At 45.2% G+C, this 17,272-nt stretch overlaps 1 protein-coding gene across 1 annotated transcript; it reads right to left on the bottom strand.

Moving 5' to 3' along the window:
• Nucleotides 1-15: 15 nt before the first annotated feature.
• Nucleotides 16-11,860, bottom strand: SYPL2 (synaptophysin like 2). The gene is made up of 6 exons (XM_030325984.1): nt 11,803-11,860; nt 11,568-11,642; nt 4,634-4,758; nt 3,352-3,553; nt 2,013-2,204; nt 16-652 (listed from the first exon to the last, which is right to left on the bottom strand). The coding sequence occupies exons 1-6, from the start codon at nt 11,854-11,856 to the stop codon at nt 500-502; spliced, it is 801 nt and encodes a 266-aa protein (XP_030181844.1). The 5' UTR covers nt 11,857-11,860; the 3' UTR covers nt 16-499.
• Nucleotides 11,861-17,272: the final 5,412 nt, after the last annotated feature.

Genomic DNA, 17,272 nt, shown 5'->3' with positions numbered 1-17,272 from the left:
CTGACTGGAGATCAGGGCAGACACAAGGCTTAGATAACAACCATTGAAGAGGGGTCACTAAACCACTGGTGGGCCCTTCATGCAAGGGACCAGGAAGAAGGCTGCCAGCCAATTTCCCCTCCCCCCACTTTTATTGAAGCTGACAGGTTGATAGAAGTGGCTGCTAGGAACCAGTCTCCTGCCCCCAACCCTCTCCTGCAATGGGAGGCTGTAAGTGTACGAGGAAGACCCCAAGCAAAATGTTGGGGTCCAGGCCGTAGACAAGAAGCACTGAGCTCCTGCCATCCGAAGCTCCAGCAAGAGGAGAGATAGGAAGCCACTGGTAGGGCCGCTGGGGTTTCTGACAGCTGATGCCTGCCCATCCATCGACGACGTCTCAAAGCTCAAAGCCCAGAATGATGGAGGAGGGGAGTTGGAGAAGGAGGAAGAGGGAGGTCCTGGAAGCTGGAGGTGGTTGAAGAGGTGCTGTCCTGTTCAGGAGTAGCCAGGTGGGAGCTGCTTACTGCTTCTCCACCGCTCCCTGCTCAGCTGCGCTCTCCTGGCTGGGGCCCTGGCCCTGGTCCTGGTCCTGGCCCTGCCCATGCCACGGGGTCTCCTTGAACACAAACCAACAGTTCCCGGCCCACAGGAAGAAGTTGATAAAGCCGAAGAGCTGCAAAGACATCAGGGAAGTTTGTGAGAATAGTAAGGGGGGAACTGTGGGAACAGGGAGGAGGAGTTCCTGTGAGGGGTGAAGGAAGAGGCACAGGGGGCTCAGAAGACTAAAACACAGAGAACTGGAGATACAGGCAGGGTTCAATGCTGATACCCACTAAGGGGCTCTCTGGCAAAAGTCCCTAACTGTCCACAGCATGCACCCAGGTTGTAGCTTGGTTGCTAGGAGAGTCTGGCCCCTGGAGTGAAGCATCATGCAAAGCAGAGCAAGGAGCAGGGGCTCTGGTGGTGCTTTCCAAAGCACTGTTAGGAGTGCCTTTTTCAAGGGTGGGTGTGACCAGAGCTGTCCAAGGTGCTCCTTTCTTAAGACCAGGGACCCAGCCCGGGCTATATTCAACTATTTATTCAAAAATACTTAAAAACCTATCAGCAGGAAGTATTGGGGTGGGGGAGGTGAACTGATGTCAAAGCAATTAGCGTCGAAATGCATTAAAAATCAGATGGTTTGATGGATGAAGGGAGGCGGGTAGATGTGTGATAAAGCAAGTCTAGTAAAATGTTAATGGTGCAGTTTAGGCGATGAGTGTGTGGGTGTTCATTGTAAAATTCTTTCAACTTTGATGTGTGAAAATTTTTACAATAAGATGTTGGGGGCTAAAACTGATCAGCAGGGTTCCAGCAAGTTCTAGAAGGCTCCCTGGTGTGCCAGCGATTAAACCCTTCAGTTGCTGGGCCTTGAAGAGTTCCAGGCCATTTTCAGGGCAGGGCTAAGGTGACAGGGGGCATTTGAAAAGCTTCAGGCCTCAGCTATCTACCAATTGATATGGAAAGATTTCCCCATTCTAACAACTGGGATGGCCAAACATGTGCATACCTGCCGGACCCACACCTGCCCAAAACCCCTTTCCAGTGTAGAGGCCTGAGTGACAGTGAACCCCTTCTCACTCATTCTGGGTCTGCTCCCAGCCGTGAGCCCAGCCACAGCCTGTGCTCTCCTTCATATGCTCGCATGTGCACACATACACACACAAACACATATTGTAAAGGAGGAGTGGGAAGCAGTCACAAAGGGCATGCCTGGATGCGGGGAGAAGGGAAATGGGAAGACAGAGTACAGAAGGAGGAAAGAACAGGAGGCTAAATGGCTCTTGGGTTCCCCCCAAACCAAAATGTCTTCTCAGGGTCAGCCAGGGAGCAGCAGCCATCCTTAGGTGCTAGGGTCACCGGCTCCAGTTGTAAGGGATGCCAGCTGGAGAGACACCCTCTCTTTTTGTCCCAGAACCTGCTAGCCGGGACAGGCCTGGGCATCTGGGATAGCACTGCCTCCCCCGGTCCCCTTCAGTGGCCACAGGTCTCACCACAGAGATGTTGGCCAGTCCCATGGAGGGTGTGGCCCCAGCGCTGCACACTGCTTCCTCTCCATGGCACACAGACATGGCTGCGGTCAGGCTGGATGGCCGTGTGGCCCCCTTGATGTCTGTCAAGCCCTTGCCCCAGGCCGCTGCAGCTACCAGCCAGAAGAAGGTGAAGGAGACAGTCACGCAGAAGTCCTGAAAGGAGCAGAGGAACAAGAAATACACTCAGAAAGACCCCCGTGATTACTTCTTTTCCTCTTGCCAGAATGCATTGGGATCCTGGGGTCCCAGGACAGCCACCTCTTCCTATCCTACCCAATACTTAGAACCTCTGGGAGCCCAGATCATCTTAAGGAATCTGTTCAATGCCACCAAAGGAACCCTGCTACCCAGGGCCACCCCACCCCATGCCCTCAGAACTGAGGTCAGGCCACAATGTATCAAGGCACCTGCTGGTCAATGTTACCCCCACATCCAAGTGGCCTAAACTCCCCACTCTCCCCTTCAAGCTTTTCCTCTGGTCACCATTGTTCAGCTACAACTGGTGTCAGAGTGACAGCAGACTGCAAGAGACAAATGGGGTCCCCTGAAGCACCCCTTCCACCTTGCATGCCTGGGATAGGGAGACAGTAAAGGGGGAATAATATTAATGATAGCCAACACTTACTGAAGCTAACTATATACCCGATATTTTACATGCATTTTCACTTCATCTCCCCCAAACACTATGAAATGGGTATTATTTTTTTTATGTTTCTTTTTTTTTTTTTTTGAGAGAGAGAGAGAGAGAGAGAGAGAGAGAGAGAGAGAGAAAGAACACAAGTGGGGAAGGGGCAGAGAGAGAGGGAAACACAGTATCTGAAGCAGGCTCCAGGTTCAGAGTCATCAGCACAGAGGCTGACCCAGGGCTGGAACCCACAAACTGTGAGCCGAAGTGGGACACTTAACACCCCCTGAGCCACCCAGGCGCCACCGAGATGGGTATTATTTTATCCCCATTTTATATTGAGGAAACTGAGGTTTATAGAGGATAAGTGGCTTGTCCAAGAGCACAGAGCCAGTAAGGGACCGCCCTGGAATTTGAACCCAGGCAGCCCAACTCCAGAGCCCACTTCTTGATGCTGTTATGCCTCCTGTGAGCACAGCAAGTGACAGAAAGTTGGTAGAGGCAGAGTCATCGGAGCTGTGGGAACCACAGAACCCGAAGGGATCAACAAGGAAGAGCTGGCAGGGAGATTCAGGAGCTTCCACATATGGGTGTCCTCCCCTCTCACTCTGACATCAGTCTCAGAAAGCACATCTCTCAGTTTCTCCACCCCACTTCTGGCCTCTGCTTACTCACCACCAGGGGGAAACGCTTGTTCTCTGCGTAGAGGTTGTGGAAGCGCAGGTAGACAACTAGTGCAGCCATGGTGTAGAAGAAGGAAAAGATGCCCAGGGTCACAAAGAACTCAGCGGGAGCAGAGAAATCCCCCATCAGGTGCATAGTCTTGGAGGTGGAGTCATCGTCGCAGAGGGGCATCTCATACTGGACCCGGTTCAACCTGCAGGTGGCAGGGGATGCCATCCTAAGCTCGGGGCAATCCTCTTCCTGTGGAGGCAGAAGACTGTACCTGCCCTAGGGGTAGTCCTGTGCTCATTCTCACCCTGGGACTCTTACAGAGCCAAGAAAGGGGGTGTGTGGGGAGGAATGCTTCTGGAGGAAACCCTGCAGTCAAAACAGGAATCTCCCTGGAATTCTGGTCAAACTCTACCTCCCGTTCAGCCACTACCCCACACTCGTCTGCTTTGCCCAGATATGGTGACCGTGTAGTTCCAAGGATCTCCAGGGCCCTTCAGGTCACTACCACAATAATCCATCTATTTCTTATAGTCAAACCACCAGGGAGATCAGCTTCATTTTGCCCCTGGGAAAGGGGCACACAGGCCCACAGTGGCCAGGTTAGTTTGGACTTTCCCATTCCCAGGCCTTAGTCAGGCCCCCCAAATGAGACTATATGGGATAAAATAAGGAGAGAAAAACAAACACCCTGCAATATACAAGAGATAGTTAATCGTTGGTACTAAAAATTTCTGGAAAGACAAGTCCTATTCCCAGTTCTCCTCTGAACAGTTGGGACTCCCCTCCCTAAGCTCCCAAGTAGCCCAGAAAAAGTATTCTTTTCTGCCTCCTGGTCAAGGTGCACAACCTTGTACTCTAGTGGTACCAGGTGAGCACCCCATGTCAACTCTTTAGGATCTTAGTACTAACAAGTTCCCTAACCTTCAAGGCAAGGAGGAGGTTGCTGAAGGTCAGAAGGACCTGCCCAACTAGCTGAGACTCGTATAAGCCTCCATCCCCAATTGCATGGGTTTTTTCTGTAGGAACTATGTTATACCTGCTATTAGTTATCTATGGACTGGAACATTATTATGACAATGATCGATCTGAGGTTCCCCGATATTTTTCTATGGTTAGTCTGAAATTCCTAAAGGGTGGAAAGGACCCAAGTCCTGTAGTTCTATTTGAACCTGGAGCGGCACTCAACAAAAGGCCTTTAAGTTTCTGGAGAAGGAAGAGACCAAGCAGGTCCTGCCAAATAAGCGAGAGAGGCTGTGTGGGGTCAGAATCAATTCCTGCTCACCTGAAGGGATAGCCGAACAAAACAATGATGGAGCTCACATCCTTGGCTTCGTTGTTGCAGCGAACTGTTGCTCCTGTCTCCCCGCTGTAGGAGCCGCAGGACCCGAAGGCGAAAATAGCAAAGAGCTGAGGGAGAGGGAAGCCCCTTTGAGAGTCGGAAGGTATATCTCATCAGAACCACCTTCTGACTCTTAACAGGTGCAGATACGGTGGAGGGGACCAGGATTTCCTTTAATCAACTCCCTCCTGGGTAGGGACCCGTGGCTTCCATTGGTCTTCCAGCCTCAGGATGCTGTGTTCACTGCATCTGAGTCCTGGACCAAACGGTCAAATGAATGAGGTTGACTTTGAGTGGTGTCTGGGGGGAAGATAGAGAGAAAGAAGAAATGGACAGTTTCCACATCTCGCCATTGGATGTGACAGTGGAGAATATAGGTAGCCTCCTTAAGATGATAAGCAACACAGTTTAGGCTTTTGGAAACTTCTAGGATAAAGGTGGACTTGAATTCCACGCCCCCCCCCCCCCAAGGGAGAGGCATCCTAGAAATAGATTACTCTGTGATGAGATCAGGCAAGCTTTGGGATTCTTTCCATTTCTCCTTTGAAGCTGTCATTGAATCTTGTGGTTACCTTGTTGCTAACTTCCAGGGGCTTCCAGCCTCACTGGAGGTATAGCGAGAAGTGGCAACTTCCACTTCCACCAAGCCTTCAGAGGGGCCAAGCAGGGAAGAGCTATGCTCCTCTTCCTCCAAAGGTACTTTTCCTTGCAGCAACAATGCTGGCTGCGTCCATGCTGACAGTCCTGGCCCACGCCCAGAGCAAAGTACCTTCCACTTGCCTTATCAGCCTCCACTGTTCCCCCCGCAGTGTTTCCCCTTGTTATCTGTTGATGCTGCCATTGCTCAGTGTTAAGAACCAGAAGCATTTCAGGTCCCTTGAATTGTTTTCCTCTCCACCTTTCATCACATTTTACTAAACCTCCTGTCTTGAGTGAAATGAAATTTCCTCAACCTATGATTTTCTAATTTCTTTCTGGGGAAACACACTGGTTAGAAAAGGAGGTGAGAAACTGGAATCACTTATCCTCCCGCATCATCTGTTCAGGCCCCGTTTCCTGTGCACTTACCTTATACGGGCTTGTATATGATGTAATCATTCTTATTAAGCACAGAGCTTATTCTGTTAATGATTATTTTCTGTATGTTTCTCCATATCTTGGACATTAAGCACCTAGAAGACAGCTCATCTAGATCCCAGGCTTGCACCCAGAGTTTAGAATAGAGTTATGTGCACGTGATTTTGCTAACTCTTGATAGCGTTATGGAGTTTTGAAAAGAGACCTGGATTAGGAGTTTGGAAATCTGGATTCTAGTCCTGGCCCTGTCACTGACGAGCTGGGTGACCTCTAATAAATACCTCTGTTCTCGGAGTCTCCGTTTTCCCGTCTGTTGAACAAGGGGTTTCGAGCAGGCAATCGAGAGGCCTTTCTCCCACTGGATGGGGGTAATACTATCAGCGTGCTCTTGGCCGGGCTTGCCGGCAGCTGTGCTCTGCCCCTCAGCGGTGTCCGGTGCCACTGCCCCGCCTTGCATTGCCTGCCCTGGCAGATCTTCTCCATGCTGGAGCCATTGACCCATCTCTAAAGGTCACAATGAGCACCTCTGTTTCCAGGAGGTTTAGTTCAGACAACTGAGAATTGTCTCCATTGTAAAAAAAACATCCAGGGAAGGAGACAGTATAACTCTCTCCAATACCTGAATAGCCTCCTCATCTGGCTTAATTTACAGAGACTGCAGTAGAGCCCTGTTTGCTTATCTTGACAGAGCTGAAGAGAATTTGCCCAAAGCCTCTGCATCATTACCCTTTATATACTCCAAGCCTCCTCACTGGCATAACAATGATGCTTCTCTAGCTCTTCCTCATAGGAATTCTCTAACTTTTGTCAGCTCTATGAGCCTCTTGCAAGTAGCTTCTGGTGCTCAGAACTGGACACATAATTTAGAGCATCACATTCTAAGAAGGGCAGCATAGTTTTACCCAATAAAGTCCCCTAAGAAAATAGGTATTCCTAACTTGGGGCAACGGATGGTGAGTTATGGAGCCTTCTCTTCACTAGCACTTCCTTGACAGGCACTCCTGAACATCCACAGAAAGATGACACTTATGGAGCGCCTACCGTGTACTGGCACCGTCCTAAGCACTATCATTTAGTAGTGAATAAAAGAGAAAAAATCTCTGTCTTCATGGAGCCTGTACTCTAGAGCTGCACTATCCACAATGCTACGTAGCCACTAGCCAAGTGTGGCTATTTACATTCAACTTCATTAAAATTTAAAACAATTGGGGCGCCTGGGTGGCGCAGTCTGTTAAGCGTCCGGCTTCAGCCAGGTCACGATCTCGCGGTCCGGGAGTTCGAGCCCCGCGTCAGGCTCTGGGCTGATGGCTCAGAGCCTGGAGCCTGCTCCCGATTCTGTGTCTCCCTCTCTCTCTGCCCCTCCCCCGTTCATGCTCTGTCTCTCTCTGTCCCAAAAATAAATAAACGATGAAAAAAAAATTTTTTTTTTAAATAAAATTTAAAACAATTAAAAATTCACAGTGGCTCAGTCATGTTTAGCCACATTTCAGGTGCCACATTTCAATAGCCACACGTGACTAGCAGGTACCATATTGGACAACACAGATAATAGAACTTTTTCGTCACTGCCCAAAGTTCTGCTGTGTCTGGATGATCACCTTGAGGTTCTGAAAATCCTGAATCCTGCTCTCTGATTCCTCAGAGAGTAAAATATACCATGAATAACTTTAGCACTAGCTGCATCCTCTTCTATTCTGATTCTTTGAAAGTCAGGAATCCCTAAACACCTTACATAGCTCTTTATAAACCAGAATATATAATTAAATCTGAACATCACACAGTCACAAGATGACAAATCGCATAAAGGTTGTTATGTAAGTGGACAATGGGAAAAATCTGAGGGGAACTTCAAAGATTCACAGGACGGCAGAGCAAAAAAGATCTTAGAGATTATCAAGCCCCATGGTCTCATTTCACAGAGGTAGAAACTAAAGTCCCAAAAGATTAAGTGACTCCCCCAGGGTCACATTTAGCCATTGTGAGGGCCAGCCTTAGAATTCACATCTCTTGACTCCCTGTCCAGTGCTCTTTCTACTTAATCAACGAACAGTTATTAAGCATTATTGTGCCAAGTGCTGGAAACACAAAGATGAGTAAGACCCGGTACCTTCTTTTAAGAGTTTACATCCGGAAAAAGAAAAAAAAAAGTGTCATGCTCAAACAAATAAATAAAATAAAATTCTGCATCATAAAATTATTGAGGCTAAAAAAGGGGATCTCTCCTATGTTCAGGGAGGATTGTAAGGAGGCAGGGAGTAGCTCTGCACCTGGCATGCAGGAGCAGAGAAAGACACCCTGCCCGAGCCCATTCCACCTTTCTGTACCAGATTTGCTTTCTTCCCTAAATGTACCAGGTGACTGAACCACTGGGAAGAGCGGGAAAGAACTGAAACCATCCGTGTCACCAAGCATAAGGGTTTCTGAGTTGAGCAAACTGCTCAAAAAGAACAGGAGCCAAGGAGAGAGAGAGAGACAGAGACAGAGAGAGAGTCCCTGAGACAGGGAAGGGGTGGATCTCTGAAGTTCTGATGCCAACCTTCCACCTTCCTCCTCTTGGACCTATATTGCTAGGGACAGAGATGGTCCTATATTGCTCTCCACACCCTCCTCCTCCTGCCTCTGTATCTCTTTGGGAAAGATGTCAAAATAACCTTGCCAGTTAGGTGCTGACTTCCTTGATGGTGATGATTCTTTGTCAGCCTTGGGGGCACTACCATCCCTAGTTAGTGCAGAGCACAAGACAAGATCTCCCCTCCAATCTTACCCCTACAGTCATCTTATTGGTTTGATGGACTCTAATAGTATTCATTCTCATTTCCCCACACCAACTGAAATAGTTTATTTTCATTATAGAGACCCCAGAGCCAAGTAAGTGGCTCTGGCACCTCAAATTATTGATCAGGGGTACAGTTAATAATGATATGACTTACTATGGGAACAGTGACAGAGTAATCCAGGAGGTTCCTTTGTGCCTTACCCTCAAAGTGAGGATCTGGCAGTGATATTTGAATAATCCAACCAAAGGACAAGTCTAGCTGAGAGTATGCATAAAGAGGAGATTTGGGGAAAGGGGAGGTTTGGGAACAGGAGGAAAGGGAACCAACACTTGCTGACTATCTCCTGGACTGTCTGGGCTGAATGCTTGGATGCTTTACAGAAATTACTTCTTATAATCCTCCCAGTGAACCCATGAGATGGATCTTACCCTCATTTACAGATAAGAAACCGAGGCCCACAAAGATTTTGTTACTTACCCTAGGTACCTCAGATTCTACGGCTAGAAAGCAGAGGACGCTGCATTTAAACCAAAGCCCATTGGCCTAAAAATCTGCCTTTTTCCTTTTTTAAGGAAACCAGTTCTTTAATACTTGGTCTATACCCGTGTTATTTTGCTAGCTTTCTGTAGACTTAGTGAGACTCCAGAACTGGGAATTGAAGTGAGATTAATTTCTGAATTAAAAAAAAGCCAAGCTCTAAGCCAAGCTCCTGAATAATAAAAGACTAACATTGCTTTCTTCTTACTAGGATTCCAGCAAAATTGCTTTTTGATAACAATGACAACAAGTTTTCAAGTATCATTACGATAAACGCAAGATCTGTGTTTTCTTTTTCTTTTTCGTTTTTTTCCTTTTCCAGTCAGGGTCATTTGATCCCCTCCAATAAGGAAATGAGTGAAAATCCCAAATGACATTTTCACTGTCATTTCTGGTGCTGGTTCCTGTGTACTTTTATATTAGCTCATCCTGCAGAGACTCGGGCAAGTGAAACTCACGCTCTGAATTCAGGCTGCTTGGATGGCAGTAAAGCAAATCATGTCTCCCTTTGATGCCGCCCTTCGAATGAAGGCTGAGTTCAGAGTCTAGCCCTGGGCCCCTGGATTTAGCACTATGAGAGAAAGGCATCAACCCCCTCTAAGAAGCTGAGGATCATAAAAGTCAAATGGTTCTTAACTCTTAGGGATCAGTGCTGACCCTGGGAGGAGACTGGATCATTTTCCTAGGCATTGTTTTGTGCAGCCTTTACAGAAATGTGGGTATTGGAGAAGGAGGGCATTGAGAAAAGGATAGAAGGATTGAAGAGGGAAGCTTTACAGAATCCCCCCATGAAGGATGATTCCATGGTCTAATAACCTCATTGTTTCCCTCATCCCTTGACAGTCTTTCTCAAATTTCCCTTAGATCCATTTGTCTAGTTTAATGATAAAATTGTACTCTTATATTTCAGGTTCTGCTCCTCATAATGGTTCCCTAGTTCTGGATGGCAGTCACATGGAGGCTTAATAACATTCTTATATGGCCACCACTGGTACTCAAGTGGTGGGTCAGAACAGGGAAGTGGAGGAGGTGAAAGAGCTCAGTCAGCAGTCCATCCAACTGCTCTTGAGGCAGTAGGGAGAGTGGAAAGTCCCCATCAGATCCCAGAGTTTGCACTTGGGAGCTCCTTGCCTGGCCTGTAGCCCCAGTCAAGGTCTTAGATATCCACAGATAACCCCAAATGCACTATTGCCCCTGAATTCCAGATCTGATGATTCTCATCCAAATGATGATTCAGGCGGGACTCAGTGACACAGTGCTAACTCCTGTCTCCAGTGAGTTAAAAGCCCTTTAGAACTCAATCATCCTCAGTATTAACAGTAACTTATTCCCTAGCTGAATTCTGTGCTGAAAGCACATTAATTAAGTTATTCACACACCATTTGGTGTGTGGACTGTCTAACTTAAATCTCTTCAGTTATAGTGCACTAAATGCTCCCAACTAGTTTTCATGATTTGAAAGAATGACTGCACCTGTCCACATTCCTAACTTATACTCAGGAGGCCTTGGGCACTTATAAGGACAGAGAACATACCAATATCTCAAAGCACCAGTGAGGCAAGGAGATGGTATTTGCCCTGGACAGTTACAGAGGAAACTGAGGCCATGGGCAAGTGATTTCTTCAAGGTCACAGGGTGAGTCTAATGAAGGACAATATTCTAGCATACCAACCATTTAGAGCTGAAGGGGACCCTCGGGATGGTGTGATCAACATTTAACTAATGTTGAAAACTGAGGTCCAAAGAAGTGACTTGCCCTAGGTCACATAGCTGGAAAAGGCAGGACCACATCTGAAACCCAGAGCCCCAGCTTCCCAGCTCAATGTTTTATCTTATTCTACAAGCCACATTTTGGCCATAGTGTGATTTTTATTGTCTTGATATTTTTTCTTTTATTTAATCCTAGAGCCATAGGCTTCATTCATTCATTCATTCATTCATTCACTCTCTTACTCAGTTACAGGAACCCAGATTACTTCAGTGATCTCAGCAGGACAACCGCCAGCCAGGCAGGACCCTGTCTCCCGAGTCAACCTTCGGGATCAGTCAGGTCCTGGTGGGTTTGGAGGCCGGACGGTTTCCCTCGCCCGCCTCATTCCCTCCTCTGCCCTCCGTGGATTTCCTTCTCCTCCTTGTCCTCCCTCCCCCCTCCTGCCACCTAAGAGTGGTATGTGCAGGATCAGAGTTCTGGAAAGGTTACACCCGGGTCCTCTCGCTCGGGTGAAATGTGAGCGCCCTGGGCAAGGGCTCCTTGCACATAGAAGGACCGAATCCCGGACTCCAAATGCCTTGCTCCTCACCCTCCTGCCATCAAGTGCTGGAGAAGCACCCCGGCCGCCCCTCCCCCGCCCACCTGTCGCCGCCCCCCACCCTTCCGCCAGGGCCGGCCGCAGCACCTCCCCGCCCCCCACTCCGGCCACATTGCTTCGGGTCAGCGTCACAGTCCAGGCTCCCGAAATAGCCCGCGGCTGGAGCATCGACTCACCCACTGGAGAACTTTGATGAAGCCCAGAGGCTCCTCCAGCCGCCTCCAGCGCATGCCCACCAGCAGACGGTCCACCTGCGGACACGGGGCCGACGAGGGGTCAGGGCGGTGGGGGGCCCAGGAAAGCGCCGGTTTTCCTCCCACTCCCACTCGGGAGAGAGGACGGAACAAGGGTCCGGCCCAACCCTGAGGTGGAGAAGGGGTGGTAAGACAGCCTCGGGCGCGCGGGGAGTACCTGCTGGCGCGGTGACTTGTCCGCTGCGCGACTCGGGCCCTCCGTCGAAGACATGCTGGCGCAGCGGGTCCGGGGCGCAGCGCGGGGGCTCGGCTCCCTGGCCGGGAGGCTGTGGGCACCGCGGTCGGGCCGGCGACTGCTGGCCGGCGGCGGGGGCAGCGAGCGGTGCGGGAGCGCGGACGGCCGTCGGCGGCCCGGGCTCCAGGCTGGCGGGGCGGGTCGCGGGGGCGCTGCAGCTCGCGCTCGCGGAGGCCGGGACCGAGGCTCAGCCCCTCCGGCTGCAGAAAGCCTTCGAGTCCGATTCAAACTTCTGTCAAACTCGGGAGCGCACTTGGCAGCCGAGTCACGTGGCGTGCGCTCGCGAACCCTCCTCCCGCCCCCTCTGCTCCCCGTCGGCGGGCAGGGCGCCTTAAAGGGACCTGTGGCTTCTGCGGGCAGTTTGGCCGCGAGGGGGCTCAAGTTCGTTGCCAGAAGCCTCCAGGGCCAGTCCCAAGCCTGGTACACGACAGCCGCTCCAACTCATGGCCAAAGTCGGAACTAGCCTGGCGCTCTGGAACGCACGGGTTCTTGTTTTATCTTTTCCTATTTGCGTGGATTTGGAGCCGCTCTGTGCCGTTTTTCTCTTCTTCCACACCACAATATCCAGAACCGACAGGATTTTCATCAAGCATTATCAGTGTTGAGATAAGCTTCTAAACCTTAAGGTTAACAAACTGCTTGCTTTCAAAATCTCCAAGAGCCACTACAAGAGGGAATGGGCAACAGAACAGAAATTGCTCACTTTTTATTGTCTCGTTACGCTATTGTTTAATTTTTTAACAACAAAAGGTATTCATATATTAATGACTTAAAAGTTATTAATCATTAAAAAGTATAAACTCGATCTCCTTTAAAATGGAGAGTGAAAATAGTCTTTGAGGAATAGGGAATTTAGAGAATAATTTGCATTGAAAAGTTGACATTGTTGCATTATGATTGACCTTCAATCGGTGCCTAATTTTCAAAAAGTGTTAGGAGCCTCAAGTGAGCAATCATGAATATTACACATTCGGTTTACTGGATTGTAAGTAGTGTAAGTGTAAGTAGTGAAAGGTTAAGTGATTTGTCCAAGGTCACTGAGTGAGCCATGGGGCGGCAGCCAGGTGGAAAGAACCGGCCTGTTCTTCTGAAGAATTGACTTGTAAATATGGATCCCCCTCGTCACAAAGTCATTAATTGGAGTTCTCCTCTGGTAATTTAGAATGACTGCTTTTTGAACAAACATTTAGCTATTGTTAATACAATTCATTCCCTCATTGAGCAAATGCCTTCCCGAGGTTGGGTTAGAAGGGAGTGACTGGACTTGAAAGAAACTTCTCTAGCATATTTCCATTGCAAATCTAGAGGAAATAGGAAACAACTGAGTCCCCAATCCAATTTTTAACACATTGTTCTGCAGTTTGAGGTTCCTTTACTATAGAATAGGAATAATAGTGTCTGCCCTACTTATTGCATCAGGTCAGCATGAGGATTAAGTGGTGTAAGGTGTGTAAATGCCCACACTACACAAATATGAAATAATACTCATTACCAATGGTCTACAACAATATGCATACAACATATAACACAATCAGAAAAGAATTCAGAATAATACAACAAAAATCCCACACATCTAGGAACCAACCTTATTAAATTTTAACGCTTTTCCTGGTTTGTCTCAAATCCATTCTTTAGGGGCTCCTAGGTGGCTCAGCCGCCTCAGGTCATGGTCTCATATTGGGCTTGCTACAGTCACTGCAGAGCCTGCCTCAGATCCTCTGTCCCCTTCTCTCTTGGTCCCTCCTCCCCTTGCATGTGCGCACGCACGTGCGCGCTCCTTCTCTGTCTCAAAAAAAAATTCATTCTTTAACAAAATACAAAATTGCATATAAAACAAAACCTGTGCATACTGTGATATCATTCCCTCCCTCTCTCCTTCCTCCCCAGAAGTAACCACTATCCTACCCTGAATTTGTTTATTATTAGCTTCATGCATATTTTAATACTTTTACTGTATAATGACATATATCTATATACAATACATTAAATTTACCAGACTTACTATTGTTTCTCACACGGTTTTAAACTTTATCTAAATATTGTGCTTTAGGTAACCTTTAGCTCGTGGTTTTTTTGTTGTTTGTTGTTGTTTTTTACTTAACAGTGGGTTTATGAGAGTAGTCTAACCTGAGGCATACACCTTTTAGTCCCTTCGTTTTAACCATATAGAATTCCACAACATACATATACCACAGTGTATTATTCACATATTGATGGACATTTAGGTTATTTCCAAATATTTACTCGTCTAAACAGTGTTGCACTGAAAGTGTACACACAGCACTGAATTTCCAACTTTCTTTTTTTTTTTTTCCTCTCTCTCAAACACAAACCTTGGTAAGAGACAAATTCTTATGACATGACCATTATATAAACTGAAACAAACATTTCATAAAACATTCTCATTATTTTCTATTCCATTTCGTTAAAAAAAAAAAAAATCTGGCCATCCAAAAGCCAATGTAAGTTTTTCGAGGCCTAAAATTTATACAATTTGGGGGCCCCCTTTAGAAAAAGAATACAAAATTAGTAACCAGACCTTGGAAGAAGCTTTGCAAGTGAGGGAGCCTGAAGCTTAAGTATCATTAGTTTCAGGGTAAATATCTCTCTGAGGAGACATACTAGATTGATTTAATGATTCACTAATAATGAGTTTCTACCAACAGTTTGATATTGTTCTATACCTAAAAGTGAGCCAGCTAGGGCATATGATGTGAACATTTCAACTTTGAGTTTTGATAAATGTATATACCCATGCAACCACCACCATGATCAAGATATAGAATATTTCCATCATTCCAAAGAGCTCCTTCTTGCCCTTTTGTAGTCAATCCTCACGCAACTACTGATCTGCACTCTGTCATTATAATTTAGTTTTGCTTTTTTCTAGAATTGCAAATAAATGGAATTATGCAGTATGTACTGTTTTGTGTCTGGCTTTTTTTTCACTCTGCATAGTTTTTGAGATTAATGTATATTGTTGTGCTTATCATTAGATTGCTTCTTTTTGTGCTGAATAGTATTCCGTCCATATTATGAAATATGATCCATTGTAGTTTATCTATTCAATTGCCAAAGTACATTTGAGTTATTCCTTTTTTTTCTTTATTCTTTTTTTGCTGTTTTGAGTAGACCTGACATAAACATTCTTGTATAGGTTTTTGAGTGAATATAAGTATTTATTTCTAGGGTAAATACCCAGAAATGAGAATTCTAGGTCATGTGTAAATAAATGTTCTTAACTTTATATAAAACTATCAAACTGTTTTCAAGAGTGGCTGTACCATTTTGCTTTCCCACCAACAATGTATTCCAGGTGCTTTGCATCTTCTCCAGCGCTTGGTATTATTAGCTGTTTTTGGGGTTTGTTTTGGCTTTTTGTTTCTTTCTCTTTTTTTAGCCATTCTGATAGGCAAATGGTGGTATCTCTTTGTGGTTTTAATTTGCATTTCCCCAATGGCTAATAATGTAGAACATCTTTTAATGTGCTTATTGGCCATATGTGTATCTTTGGTGAAGTGTCTGTTCAATTCTTTTGCCCATTTTTAAATTGGGTTGTTTCTTTTTTACAAATGAATTTTGAGAATTCTTTATATATTCTGAATGTAAGTCTTTTGTTGGATATGAGATTGGCAAATATTTTCTCCCCTCTGTAGTTTGTCTTTTCATTCTTTAAACTGTCTTTTGCAGAGCAAAGTTTTACATTTTTGTAAGTCTATTTTACTATTTTTTAAATGGATCATGCTTTTGGCATTATGTTTAACCACTCTGCTTAACCTTAGGTCACAAATATTTTCTCAAATATTCTCAATGTTTTAATTCTAAATGTGTTTTATTCTAAATGTTTTAATAGTTTTATGCTTTACACTTAGATGTTTTTGAGTTATTTTTTGTGTAAGGTTTGGGATTTAGGTTCGGGTTATTATTATTATTATTTGGCATGTAGATATCCTATTGTTCTAACAACTGTTTCTGAAAACACCATTCTTTCTCCATTTAATTGCTTTTGCACTTTTATAAAAAAAATCAATTGGCCATATTTGTGTGAGTCTATTTCTGGCCTTTCTATTTAATCTAAGTGTCTGTACTTTTGCCAATACCATACTGGCTCAGATACTGTAGTTTTCTAGTAAATCTTAAAATAGGCTAAAATGATTCCTCCAACTTTGGTCTTCAAAATTGTTTTAGCTATCTAGTTCCTTTGCATTTCAGTATAAATTTTAAAATCAGATGGTGTATATCTACAAAAAATTCTGCTGGGATATTGATTAGAATTGCATTAAATCTATAGATCAATTTAGGCAAAATTGACATCATTACTATGTTGTATTTTCCAGTCCATGAACACAGAATGCCTCTCCACTTATTTAGGTCTTCTTTGATTTCTGTATCAGCACTAGCAGTTTTAAGCATACAGATCATGTCCATGTTTTTGGTAGATTTATACCTGAATATTTAAATTTTTTGGAGCCACTATAAATGGTATAATTTTAAGTTCAAGTTTCTATTTGACAATTGCTAGAAACTGATATTTTTCTGTTGATCTAGTATCCTGTGACATTTCTAAAACTTGCATTTTTGTTCCATGAAGTCTTTGTAGATTCTTTTGGGTTTTCTATATAGACAACTATGTTGTCTGCAAATTGGGACAGTTTTCTTTCTTTCTTTACAACATGAATGCCATTTATTTATTTTCCTTGCCTTACTTCACTGTCTAGGACTTGCAGTACAATGTTGAATATGTGTGGTGAGAGTGGACATCCTTGCCTCATACTTCTTCTTAGGAGAAACTGTTCAGCCTTTCACCATTTAGTATGATATTAGCTCTAAGTGTTTCATAGATTGCCCTTATCAGGTTAAAGGTGTTCCTCTCTATTCCCAGTTTGCTGAAAGTTTTTGTTATGAATGGACGTTGAATTTTGTCAAATGCTTTTTCTGTATCAATTAATGATGCTCATGAACATTTTCTTCTATGGACTATCAGTATGATAGATTACAGTGATATATTTTTTAGAATATTTAAAGATATATATTATAATTAAATAATATAATTATAATATGAAAATATATTTTTTAAAGATATATATATCTCCTGTCTCTGTCTCTCTGTCTCTCTGTCTGTATATATGTGTATACACACACACACACACACACACACACACACAACCACACTTTATTTTTAGGACAGTTTAAGGTTCATGGCAAAATTGGGCAGAGAGTACAGAAAATTCCCACCTCCCTCTCCCTCTCTCCACACACAACCTCTCCCATCATCAACATCTTGAATCAGTATAGTACATTTATTTATTATAATCAATGAGTCAGCACTGACACATTATTATCAACCAAAGGCCACAGTTTACATTGGAGTTTACTCTTTGTGTTATATATT

This window comes from Lynx canadensis, chromosome C1, assembly GCF_007474595.2.
Source record: "Lynx canadensis isolate LIC74 chromosome C1, mLynCan4.pri.v2, whole genome shotgun sequence".
NCBI classification, from domain to species: Eukaryota; Metazoa; Chordata; class Mammalia; order Carnivora; family Felidae; genus Lynx; species Lynx canadensis.
The sequence above is the reverse complement of the archived record's forward strand: the minus strand, read 5'-3'. Positions and strand labels throughout refer to the sequence as shown.

Coding starts and splice junctions, on each gene's coding strand:
- SYPL2 (XM_030325984.1), bottom strand. CDS start 11,856: ATGTCTTCGACGGAGGGCCCGAGTCGCGCAGCGGACAAGTCACCGCGC. Junction 11,643..11,802: donor ACAAGTCACCGCGCCAGCAG/GTACTCCCCGCG, acceptor CCGTGTCCGCAG/GTGGACCGTCTGCTGGTGGG. Junction 653..2,012: donor GACTGGCCAACATCTCTGTG/GTGAGACCTGTG, acceptor ATGTCTTTGCAG/CTCTTCGGCTTTATCAACTT.